The sequence below is a fragment of the Dromaius novaehollandiae genome, chromosome 1, assembly GCF_036370855.1.
Source record: "Dromaius novaehollandiae isolate bDroNov1 chromosome 1, bDroNov1.hap1, whole genome shotgun sequence".
Taxonomy (NCBI): Eukaryota; Metazoa; Chordata; class Aves; order Casuariiformes; family Dromaiidae; genus Dromaius; species Dromaius novaehollandiae.
Genome location: NC_088098.1, coordinates 196,317,427 through 196,329,966, shown reverse-complemented (window position 1 = coordinate 196,329,966; position 12,540 = coordinate 196,317,427). Strand labels below are relative to the sequence as shown.

At 40.1% G+C, this 12,540-nt stretch overlaps 1 protein-coding gene across 1 annotated transcript in view; it reads right to left on the bottom strand.

The window, feature by feature from the left end:
* The window catches only part of FLT3 (fms related receptor tyrosine kinase 3), a 45,036-nt gene that overhangs the window by 19,114 nt on the left and 13,382 nt on the right, over window positions 1–12,540 (bottom strand). Inside the window, exons 3-9 of the mRNA XM_026108809.2 lie at window positions 11,352–11,554; window positions 10,427–10,542; window positions 7,933–8,050; window positions 6,886–7,037; window positions 6,207–6,346; window positions 5,972–6,125; window positions 1,407–1,572 (exon numbers count right to left, since the gene is read on the bottom strand). Coding sequence (XP_025964594.1) covers window positions 1,407–1,572; window positions 5,972–6,125; window positions 6,207–6,346; window positions 6,886–7,037; window positions 7,933–8,050; window positions 10,427–10,542; window positions 11,352–11,554 — 1,049 coding nt within the window. The remainder of the gene's footprint in view (window positions 1–1,406; window positions 1,573–5,971; window positions 6,126–6,206; window positions 6,347–6,885; window positions 7,038–7,932; window positions 8,051–10,426; window positions 10,543–11,351; window positions 11,555–12,540) is intronic.

Below are 12,540 nucleotides of genomic sequence, written 5' to 3'. Positions count from 1 at the left end.
ATTGTTGGCCCATTCCATAGCACCTTCTTCTTATCTGGATTGAATTTCCACCAGCTGCCAATCATCCAAGCAAAACTCTCTCCCACTCATTCAGTGAACAGACAGTCTATACCAGCTGCAAAGCAAATAAACTAGGCATTATCAGCTTGACGGAGGTACCTATTTGACAAGGATGAGCAAATGCCCATGACTGTCCTGTGACACTTCAATTCCAAAATCAGATTGGACCACAAGAACAGATCTCCCTAGCCCACATCAGGCATTGCAGATTAGTTACCAACACCCAGTCATCAAACACTATTGAAGTTTACTGACAGGCCTCACTTTATCAGCAAGGACAGAGTTCCTGTGTCCATTGCCAGGAGATGATAATTTGCTAATCTGAACAGAGCTGTCTCTGGACCATGTGAAGGTCTGACTTCAACACTCCACCTGATCCAGATGAAAAAGCCAGTCTGTTGCAAAGATGGCTTGACAAGCCAGCAGATAAAATCAAGTATACCAAAACTCTAAGGAAAGAAAACAGAAAAAGTGCTAGCAAGGCACAGTTTTAAGCAAATGATAAAAGAGGTTTAAGAATACGCGAAGGAAGAAATAAGTGTAGATGCATTAACTCCTGCCTGTCTCTGCCTAGTATTAAAGCTAAAACTTTAGAAGAGCAACTTGGCGTTATTTTCATTAAGGTGAATAAGATTTGTTACCTTGAAAGCCAAGGGACTACTCTGAAAGAAACTCTGAAGGAAATTAGATAATGTTATCAAGAAACTAGAAAGCCTAGGGAATGGAGAAAACATTAGCCTTAAACAGGATTCATGCCAGAATTTCATTGTAGGAAGTAACAGAAAAGGTAGATAACTAACAGGTTTATTCAAAACATGTTTTGCAAGAGCGGAAGAATACATGACCTGGGTAAAGAGCAGAACGATATGTTTCTGTGGCAGGGACAGAGCCTAATAGATCTACAGAGGGCCTGGGAAACTACAGGGCCCTGGATTTGATTGCAGATATTTGAAAGATACTGGGACCATCATCAAGAACAGGATGACAAAAGGGGAACAAGTAGAACTTGTGTTTCAGGCAGAGAACGGCAAAAGATCTGTAATTGCAAAACTGTGTCAGGAAGAAGGCAAATAGAAAAAATGCATATAATCCAAAGGGATTGTGAGATGCGTAACTTACAGAGGGGGTTATTACAACATGGAGAAAAAAAGTGATTCTGTAAGTAATCTACATGAACTGCTGTTGAAAGCCAAATTAATGCTTGAGTACCCTTTGGTAACACTGCTTCATCACTTGGCCCATCCACTTATTAAAAAAACGAATAGACTATGAAATATGGACAGTAATCAGTTCAAAGGAGACAGAAGGAGGAAACATTGTGAAATCATACCAAAATATTCAAGTACCTGAGTCCATCCACACTGCAACTTTGCTCACATGGAAATGTTTTTTGGGAAAATAGCCACATGCACCTAATGGTTGGATATGCTGTAAGGTTAACTTCAAAGCAAAACTTTTCTTCACCAATTTCAAAATCCTCTCTAGAGTCAGTTACGTTTATAAACCCCTTTTCTGGAAAAAAAAAAAGGTATTATGTTACATACACTGTTGCTTAATGGAGGAATTTTGACATCTATAGGCTTTCAGTTTTAGTTATCACAAGAGAAATAAAGCAGTGTGTTACATCACAAAAAGGCATCCTGTTTATCAAAAAGAAGACAATGCTTCAAAATAGGATTGAAATTATGTCACTGTGTTCAGCTCCAGACCGGTGATCTGAGGCTGTATAAAGTGTGGTAGAGTTGCGGATTTGGTCAGACCCAGAGCCCTTCCAACCATTTATCCCCTGCCCACCTCCAGAGCCACTGGGCCAACAGTTCCATTATTACTTTGTTTTAGGTAGGTGTTCCAGGTGCTAACATCTGCATGTCCTGGCTTTCCTTTAATAGGGAATGAAATCATGCAGCACTGCCAGCATAATCAGATGTTGACTGTAGTTGTTTCTCCTTCCCTGAAATAAGCTGAAGATTTTGCAAATCTTCCCTGAAGATTTTGCAAATCAGTGTTGTAGCTGCTCCTTTATTTCTCTATCTAAATTAGATGTATTTGATGAAAGACAACAGGAACTTGGAAAAGTGCTTCGAAAATGTATGAGACTCATGAGCCACTGGTACTTCCCCTGCCAAGGTGGGTTTAATTTCACGTAATGGAGCTCTCTGAAGTTCAGTGACCCACCAAGCTCTTCGTTTGGACCTCTGCTAACACTCCGTGGAATGAGACAAGCATATCTGAATTTATCTAATCCTAAAATAGACTCCAATAAAGATGTCCTGAACTAAACTCTGGAAATGTCTGTCTCTTGTCACTGACTGCTGAAGGAGCTTAGGTCACCGCTGGGGCTAGGTGACTCACCAGGTGAAATGAATCCCACCCAAAGAGACTAATCAGCACACAAAAGAGGAAGAAGGCCTTTCTAAAGCTATCAGTGGGGTTAGGATCAGCTCTGTTAAAACCACAGAATCATGTAGGTTGGAAGGGACCTCTGCATGTCTTCCATCCAGTCCCTGCTCAAAGCAAGCTTGGCTAGATCAGGTGGCTCAGGGCCTTGTCCAGCTGAGTTTTGGTTATCTCCAAGAAAGGAGACCCCACAACCTCTGGGCACCCTGTGCCAGTGTTTGGTCAGCCTCATGGTGAAAAACTGCACTGTAGAAATATTGCTGGACTGGGTTTTTCTTTTGAGTGTTTTCCTTCTGGTTGTAACTCTATACTATTTGGCATGTGTTTTCTCTAACATCTTGGTTTAAAAATACTTTATGGAAATTCCCATAGAAACCACAAAAAAGTTCAGTCTTTTAAAACAAGAAGCAATTTCTTTCATGTCTATTCTCTTCCTTTTTGATATCAAAGGCTTATTGATTTTATAATGCGGACCTTCAACTTTAGAATGTTCTTTTGGACCTTATCTTTCCAGGCAGAAAGTCATCTGGATGTGTACTGTTAGCAACACAATCTGCCAAGTGTAAAGGCTTTTTCTCCAGAGTGTGTAAAGGGACCTGGAGGAGGGTATGCCATTTCTCTGCAAAAGGACTCAGAAAAAAAAGTAGCTTCTTTCTGAAGCAGAAAGAAAATAGTACATTTTTTGCTTGGCTGACCATTTTTTGGCATGTTTAAGTGTTTTTCTACCACAGAAATAGTGAACACGATTATTTAGTAATGACAGAGAGCTGAGTTGAAATTCCTGAGACTGGAATTGACGCTTTCATGTCTCTGTATTCAGTGTACTTGTTTGTCTGTTTGCCTTTAAACTTCACATGTTGCACAATAGCTTGTATATTCCTGAATAAAGATTGGGTAGCGCTAAGAACTCTTTATTCACTGCTGATGGAAACCGAACATAGGAACAGCAGACACGAAGAGCCTTGCAGCTGCAGCTGTAGGCATGATCTCTATTGCGCTTTAAAGTGGGCTAACCACCCTGCCTGATGTGACCACCTAAACAAAATAAGGTAAGCTGGTGAAATATCAAGTAGCAAAGAGCAAACCAGAGCTGTCTGGCTGCAGGGCATTATTAGGCATCAGAAGACCACCTGTCAATGTAGTAGTTATGCTGGCCAAGCTCCTTAGGCAATGCAGAGTAAGCCAAGCAGAAAGGTTTTCTCTTTGTAAAGTTACATGCCCACCATTCCCAGTGAACCTACGTCTGCTGACTTATGGACAGTGATGGTTTAAAGTTGGGGCAAAGTGGTTATGACTTCCATCTGTCCAGCCAGTGGTCATTTCAGAGACTGCTACCCTATGATAAGAACAACTGAATGAAACTTGTATCACTGCTGAAAGTGAATCTGGAGTGTTAGCACAAATCAACACCAACAAAGGGTTTCATTAGTACATTAGGCTAAAAGCTGTGATGCATCAGAAGTGTTGCAGGTGAAGCACAGCTTATAGCTAGGCAAGGCAGTATTCCCCCCACATTAATCTACCATATGATACCTACTCAAGCCGATAGTTTGGTAGGGATCCAAGAAGCCAATATGTCTGAGCTGTGGTCATTAGTGTGAAGAAAGAGAAGGATCTTGCCCTATCTCTGCACAACCCCCTCCTGCTTACCCTCCTGTTTACTAAGAAACTGTGTGTAGAAAACATGGCCAGGTATCTTACTTGGTTATTGTGAATTGCTACATAAGTTCCTGCTCTATAGTAGGCAGAAGTTGAAAAGAGGATATTGCACTGTGAAAGTCATCTCTGGAGAAACTGGGGTAAGTATTCTCACTTCCTAGCACTGCCTAGCTTAGGTGTTGTAAGCTCTAAGGTCAACTACATCGAAGACCAAACGTGTGGTGAGTGCCTCAGAAAGCTCGGTTTTCGAGGCTGCACGCCCTGACTCCTTGCACGTCACTCAGAGACACTGTGCCTAGTTTAGCAGCCTGGCCCTGACTACAAGTTTCTTTTTTATGTCTTATTTCCAGGCATTGGGAAAGGTCTGGAAACGATATGTTTAGTATATTATATTATTTTTCATCTGAGAAACAAGGTTTGCTGCTTAAGTACTTACTTGCTTAAATACTACTTGCTTTTAAATTAATATTTTGCCTAAACAGAATGTAGTTTTCTTTGGTTTGCCTTTGATTTTTTAAATTATGAGGTCTTGTGTAGCTTGATGCTAAGAAGATAGTTCCCTCCAGTGCCTGGAGAGTAGGAGACATGTGGAACAACCAGTAACACTGGAGCTATTTTCTCTATAGTTTCAAGTTTTCCTTCATATCCGTCTCAGCTGTAGCCACACTTTTGTATAGCAGTTTGCTAAGTCTGTCATCACTAGCTATTCATAATCTCTGTGCACTTCTGTAATGAACACAAATGTTTGTAATTTTTTGTTGTCAGTTCCATAGTTACTGAGCTAGAATGCTTTCCCAGATACACTTTTCCATAAATAATTTGACTTGCCAAACTCAAATGGCCACTTATCAGTCTTTCCTCCTCCATAAGAAGAAATGGTGGTTTCTCTGGATCCCTTTTTTCAGGGTTTTGTGACAGAGTGATCCCACCACAAGCAACATTGTAATTATTTGGTTCCTTCCCAGGTCATGTATTACAGCAACTAGCACATGAAACAACCCAACAAAACTGCAGAGGAGAGGATAGAGGACCATAAGACACTCTGTATTACCTCTGTCCTGCTAAGGGAGCAGCACAGGTGGGGTGGAAGGGCCCATAGGTGAGCGTAAATGGGTATGTAGTGGGAGCAAATGGTGAGGTGGCAACAGAGGCCATGGCTACAACTTTTCAAAACCCATGTGTACTATTAGAGTCATGACAGGACACTCCTGTCTCACGTTACTTGACACCAGTCACTGGTCATTCCAGACTGTGGACAGACTAATACAAGTAGCATTAATAGATGAAAATGCAGGGCAGGTCACACATTTTATATCCTTGACCAGCTCCTGAAAATGTGTTTTCTGCAATGCTTTACCTCCAGTTGTTTGTATTTGTGCTGTAGCTGCCTACATATGAGTTGGTGGCCTTAAAGAGTGAGGGCCCCTTGCAGGGCACAAGTGACCTCAGCCCAAGGGAAGGTGTAAAGAAGGGCAGAATGGCACAGTAACGGGATCTCATATCCAGGGACCCCCAGGGAGCTCCCAGCCACACACCCCTGGGCATGCTGGAGTCACCTACAGAAATGTGAGGGAAATCTCAACCTGTGTTTCTAGAAATAACACTGAAAGAATCATTAGTCTTACAAATAGTGCCAGTTCAGTTCACTTCTAAAAGCATCGTCTTCAGGGACCTGAATAACCCAGTTGAGATTAATCTCTTGGCTTCCCTAGACCGCCAGTAAGTGGAAACAGGGTTTTATCTTAGAAATCACTATAAACACATGCTGCATACATGCAAGAAAACAACTGACATACGGAAAACAAAGCAAAACAACCAACCAAGGGACAAAATTAAGACTTGGGGTTGGAATTACCTAAAACTGTAATCAGAGCAGTTTGACTTGGATGTACTGTAGAAGAACAGGTGTAATGTCCACTATCGTTTCTCCCTGCTGCTGAAGCAAATGCATACTGAATCCGAACCGCCGAGTGATCTGCTTGATACTCTAATCCTTCAAAACGGCGATCCTAGTTTTCAACAGAAGTTTGCATTCAATCAGTTGTTAGTGCCCAATAATACATATTTTAAAATAAGCCTTCTCTTCTTACCTGCTGCAGTTCCTTGTTTTCAAAAGATAATTTAATTCTGAATCTATAATTAGGATAAACAGCTCTGCATCTGATCAGCAATGGTTCTCCAACTTTAAGAAGTAATTCAGGTAAAGGTGCTGCATGTCTTTCATTTAAATCTACAAAATGAATACATAACCAGTGAAATAACAACTGCTACTCTTTCTGGAAAAGTAGTCATTTAGATCAATATTTTTTCTTCCAACTCTGTCCATTACTATATTGTAAAGATACTTAGATGTTGGAAAATTACTCACTAAACATGAAATCAGTAAATTTGGTGGATTTAAATGACTCAAACCAAATGTTTACAAGCTATCTGTAGGGCACAGTTCAGCCTAGGTCTGGTTTATAAAAAGACAAACAAGCCAGAATTTACATATTTTAAGAACATTTTGAAATGCATTTCAATGCAAAGTAGTCCTAAAAGCATGTGAAAAAGATATCACAGATGTTTAGAAAATGTAGAAAGGCAAGGTTTTTACAGGGATCACAAATAGCTATCAGAATTTAGGATTTAAATGTGAGACAGAGCAAACATATTCACTGCTAGATAGATTTGTTCCAGTGATTACAAACCAATCACTTAGTCTGGGAAGCCACTAACTTCAATGGCAGGATCCAGCTCATATGAAAGTAAACCTTAGAGGGAAGTTACCTATTGTAAACAGGCTGGTGCATTCTCTGCCCAGCTCATTAACTGCACAGCACCATATGTATGTTTGAAATAATTCATCCTCATGTAATCCATGTTGTACCTTCTGTATGCCATGTATGTCCCCAGTTTCTTCCTGCATTTTATTAGGGCAACTGAAATTACAAACATAATTATTCGTTGACTCATTTGGTTAACTTCAAGCAAATAATCTTACACAGCTGAATAAAAAGGAACTAGGAAAGGTGAAGATAAGAAAATAAAAATGTCAAGCTGTGGAACGAACAAAGATAATCTAGGCAACAGAATGAGTTGAAATGACCTGAATATGCTCAGACTGGCTCATAAACAGGTAATCCTATGGCTGAAATCTGGAAAACAGTGAAATCATAGTTTGGGCTTTCACACTACACCTCTGAATTCCTGATGATGGGGACTACTGCAAATGTAGTGGCCTTATGTGATCCAGATCCTCAAAGTGCCACACCACAGGGAAAAGCACCATCTATGGCCACTGAACATACTCAAGACTTTCTTATTTGAGCTTATTTGCTGCTTATTTGAGCACTTTCCCACTCTTAATACAGCTGGTTGTATGTGTAAACATAATGGAAAAATCATTTAGCTAGGAAAAATATGTTTTCTTGTAACATCTCCACAGGTCTAAGGCTCACACATTTCCAAAAACATGAAAAACTATAGGGGAATGAGATACATCTGATTTGCTTTGGTGATATCAAAATACTAGAATCTGGAACAACTTTTTCTGAGTGAAGAGCTGAAAGTTTCAAAAAGAGCACAACAGCAAAACTTTCTAAGAAAAATATGCTGCAGCACTCCAAAAGTAAGTCATGCAGACACAGGTTTTCAAACAGCACATGGGTGTGCAGCCTAGCAGAGCTCACCCCAAAAATCTGACCCAATAGCTTTTCTTCAATTATCTACTCAAAGCACTAGGCACATAAAGAGTATAAAGCTTCCCCCTACTTATTCAGAAGATGGTAAGCTTTCAATCATGAGCTTCAATAAGCAAACAAATACACGCCTTACCTCTCTTCAGGGGTTTTGCAAAATATCCACTCCAAAGACGGCTGGGGGTAGCTCTCCGATATGCACTGTATAGCATCTAGTTTTTCACTTTTCCTGAAATAGGGTTTCCCTGGTTTCTCTGTTAAAGATCGTGCAAATGTCTAAGAATTGCTGAAATAGTTTTGAAACAGAGTGTTTTGCCTAGTTAATAGTACATTAATTTACATGATTGTAATTTATTTCATGCAGTTTCAATGATCAGGGAAAAAAAATTATTCTGCCCTAGGGATATTGTGGGTTGGTCTTATAAGCTTCTTAACCTGGATTGTTAAATATATAGCTTCCCTGGTATCAAAGGCCTGCCTCTATACATCAGAGGGTAATCTTGAAGCTGATACTCAAGGTGTTAATTTGCTGTGGCTCCTATTCACTTCACTTGACAGGAGTGCACACACCTTTAGAAATCACATCTGTTGAGACTGCAAAATGAGATTGTTACATGCTAGTCAATCAGATCAGATAGACAGTGGAAAAGCAACAGGCGATAACGACTTTTGATAATTAGCAGACTTTTCCATCATGTATCTATCACCTGGAAGTGAAAAGTTTCCTAGACCACTCCCAGTCCTCTGACCCTGTCAGACTCATACTTGAGCTAAATATAAAAATTTAACACATTAAAACTACTGGTCTTAATCTGCTGATCTTATCTGACTTAAAATGAATACCACCAAGTTTATTTTAAAGTTGGCATACAAAGAAATTACAATTTCCACCAAGAAGACTCACATTTTCTTTGGATTCATAGTTTCATTGCCTAAAAGTTGACATGCAAAGGCAACAATAATACTTTCAGCTTTGAATTTCTTTGTTTGTTTTTTTTCTAATGAACTGGGCCTAGAAGGTTTTTTCAGCTGCAGAGAGTCACATCTCATCTAGCCTGAAGGATTTGATGGCAGGCGAAATTATGATACTAGATTCACAGAAGCAAAGAGAATGAAATCCAAACAATTGATAGGAAAAAGATCTTTAGCAAGACTGTTTTGAACTATCTTGCTTGAACATGTAGCAACACTTTTTACTTCTGAAGACTCACTGATACGATAGAGAAGGTACATATTTGGTAAACACTTAACACCCTGTCCCCTCAATAAAGTTGTTAAAATTATAAACAAGGCATACAATAGGCCTTCAGATAAAACAAGGAGACACTGGAAGTGATGCTACTAACACGTGAGCGAGAAAAAAATCAAGCACAAATGCCTTCAAAACAATTAAAGAAGGACTGAAAAACTTTGATTACTGACTCTTCATTAAAAACAAGGCAAGTTACGATGCTTGTTGTTAAACCTGTCTCTCTTGGAGGGTTTGGTCCTAGTTACTTTGCCAGGCTTTTAACTGTTTGGATTGATTGTTCTTTTTTGTTCCCTTGGAAATTTATTTAAATTTGGCTACTTACAGGCAAAGAATATGGTATTTCTCCTCTTTAAAAAATATGTCGATGTGTGTCTTTTTCATTTTAAGTTCTTGGACACCCCTACTTAGAAAGAGAAGACTGAATTTTGTTGTGGGAGTTGCCTTTGTGTCAGAGATGTCTTTTGTGTGGTCCTTAAAAAAATTCACTTAAACTAGCACATGCTGCAAGTCTTTCAAAAAGTCACACCTAACACATGCTCTGCCATGACTTTTGAGTTCAGCAGTTAAAATATGAACTTTTTGTGGACCCCTGTGCTGAGCAGTTGCAGTGCAAATGCACTTTACTGCTAAAACCAGAGAGCATGTCCCAGACCTGGCTCTGGGGGAAAAACCAGACCAAGCTGTACTGGCTGCCCTGGGCCATGAGTAAACCCTGGCACTGAGCAGAGGGACCGTGTCTCTCCCATTCCCGCAGTGTTGCCTCTCACTGGCGCAAAGAAGTGCAAACAGAAAGGCTGTGCCAGAAATGTAGAGAGGAGAAGTGGTGGGGTGGGACAAAGCAGGACCTCAGAGCACTGGAGGCCAGGAAGTGAACAGAATGGCTTAAGCCAATATGGAGAAAAGCCCAGCAGACAACACGAGGAAAAAATAGGTTAAGATGCAAGCAAACAAATCTAGCCCACAGCATTTGAGAGCACACAAAAGTCACCCTTGATTTGTCCCTTTTGGCCCAGAGTGAAATCTCTCGTAGGAGAGGAGGAGATTGATGCACATTTACATCTTTATTTGATCATTTGCATGTTTTATTGACTAGTGGAAGTTGGTTGTCATGCAATAACTCAATCTGCGGTTTTGACTTCAGTCTCTCAAGACAGCTCCAAGTCCTATGCAAATCTAGGAAGAAGAGGTAGTCATGCTTGAAATGCAGCACGCGAGATAGGTGGCATGCAATGCGGGAAGTGAAAGGCAGAGACGAGAAGGCTTGGGGAGGACAGAAAACTTGTAAAGAAAGGAGGGAGCTTCAGTGCTTTAGGTGAACTCGAGCCTCTTCCCTTGAACTTGCTGACGGAGTGACTCCTTTCTTCTGAGATATACTTACTTCGGACAAGAACAGTAAATATTATTGTGTAATTACTGTTTTCACTTATGACCGAGAGAGTGTGTTTTCCAGCTTGTGTTTCTCTTATTTGGGAAAAAGCCAAGGAAGTAACATATCTATAAAACAGAAAATAAAGTTGTATTTGTTATCTAGAAGGCAGTATGCAGCAGATACAACAAAACAGTTGACATTGTGCTTGGCAGCATGAAAATACCAATCAGAGATACTAGTATTCACTATTTACCTATTGCCCTTCAACCAAAAGTGTTTTCATGTATCACCCTATACAAGCAGCACTTAGGAACTGACCACCACTGGTACCCAAGCACATGCTGAGCTGTCCTCGAGATGGATGGATTTCCTGAGCTTAGGACAGCTGAGGAGAGCCACAGGGAAATGCTTTACCTACAATCCCATCTTACGTGTCTTGCTGTGGAAGGGAATAATCTGGCCTTGGGTTTCATTTCAGTTGTTTGGTTGCGAGAACTGAGGGGCTGCTGCTAGCACTGTTACTGATCTGCAGTGTGACCTTGCCAAGGCACATGACTCTCCACGCCTCAGTTGCTTTGACTATAAAATCAAGCTATTTGCCTCACATGCATACTGCAAAGCTTGGACTGATCAATATCAGTAAGGTCCCTAGAGATACCCACTGCATGATGCAAAATAAATTAAAAGAATGAGATCATTTCAAACTATTCTAACTTTAAGGTTCTTATGCGTAGATGCTCTGTGTATGTATATTTACATGACAATCAGCAAAGAGCAACCCAGTGACAATAGTTAAGAAAGATAAGAAGTGTTAAGAAGATAATGTGTAACATGAAATTATACACAGGCAAAGTCTCACAGAAAATATCTCTTTTGCATCTTAGAAGAAATGATCTCTTTAAGGCTTTTCGATTCAGTACATCCCTCGACTTACCGGTTCTCCGAGTCCAGTGAAGGTTTACAAGCTCGTTTCTCTTTAAAGAACCACAGGCATGAAATGATCTCTGAAATGTTCATTATCACTCTCAATTCAACATCTTCAAACACATTGACTTCCACATTTTTAGTTGGTTCATAGATGTTCTCTGTTCCTTGAGAATTCAAATAACAACCAAGATCTTCCAAAATATTAGAAATCTGCAATGCAGGAAGATAGATTGCTATGTACTTAGTAGTAAATAGTTTTGTTTGCTTTTTCATATCTAAATATTTTCAAAGGACAGTCTTTCAGAAAAAGCCTTCATAAATTAGTAATGTCCCCTAATGCCCAAATCACATCAGGATATGTCGTGTTAGGATATAATTTCTACTCTTAATAGGAATTATACTAAAAGTAACATCTCCATCATACTTCCCTTTCTGTTTTCTCTTCATTTCTACTCTCAAACTTATTTAACGAATATATTCAGTTCTACTGCATGAAGAAATACTGTGGGATTCCTGTTGAATTAGTTCATTCTGCTTTCCAGATAGACATCACAGAACAGCTTCAGCCAGGAACACCACCATTTCCCTTAGTGAAATAGGTTGTCCTTTACTATCATTTTTATTTCCTTTCATGTAGAACCATAAGAAGAGACAGAGAAGAACTATACTATAAGGGTTTGGGTTTTTTTTTGAGACCTCAAACAAAAGGCAGGGCCAGAATGTTTTTTTAGCATCCTGCTGCTTGTCATTGTGACATCTGGCTACAATGTCCCTCAACTTTGGGTGTGCTTTACTAGGTACACAAAGTGTAGGCTGGGAGCCCTCACACCTTTGATTTCCTCACTATCATATATGGCTAAAGGAGAATTGCAAGCAAGAAGGAAATGTCCTACAATCATTCTGAAAGCCACTGAGGGATAACTGAGTCTCTAGGCTTAGCCTGAGCAAACAGTGGCATGTAAACAGCTTCACCTGAAGAGCAGCCCTAAAAACTCTCCCGTACTGGGAGGGTGAAATGTATCTGGTGTAAGTTTATGAAAGGATCCAGTTCATTTCCTCCTACGCCCCACACAGCGCTTGGCCTCTTGGAAGTGAGAGTGATGAGGGAATGATATGATTATGGTTCTGCTCATTCCTTGCTCCTTCTTTTTCCCTTTGTTTCATCTAAGGAGTTTCTAGGGGTACAGCCTTACTCT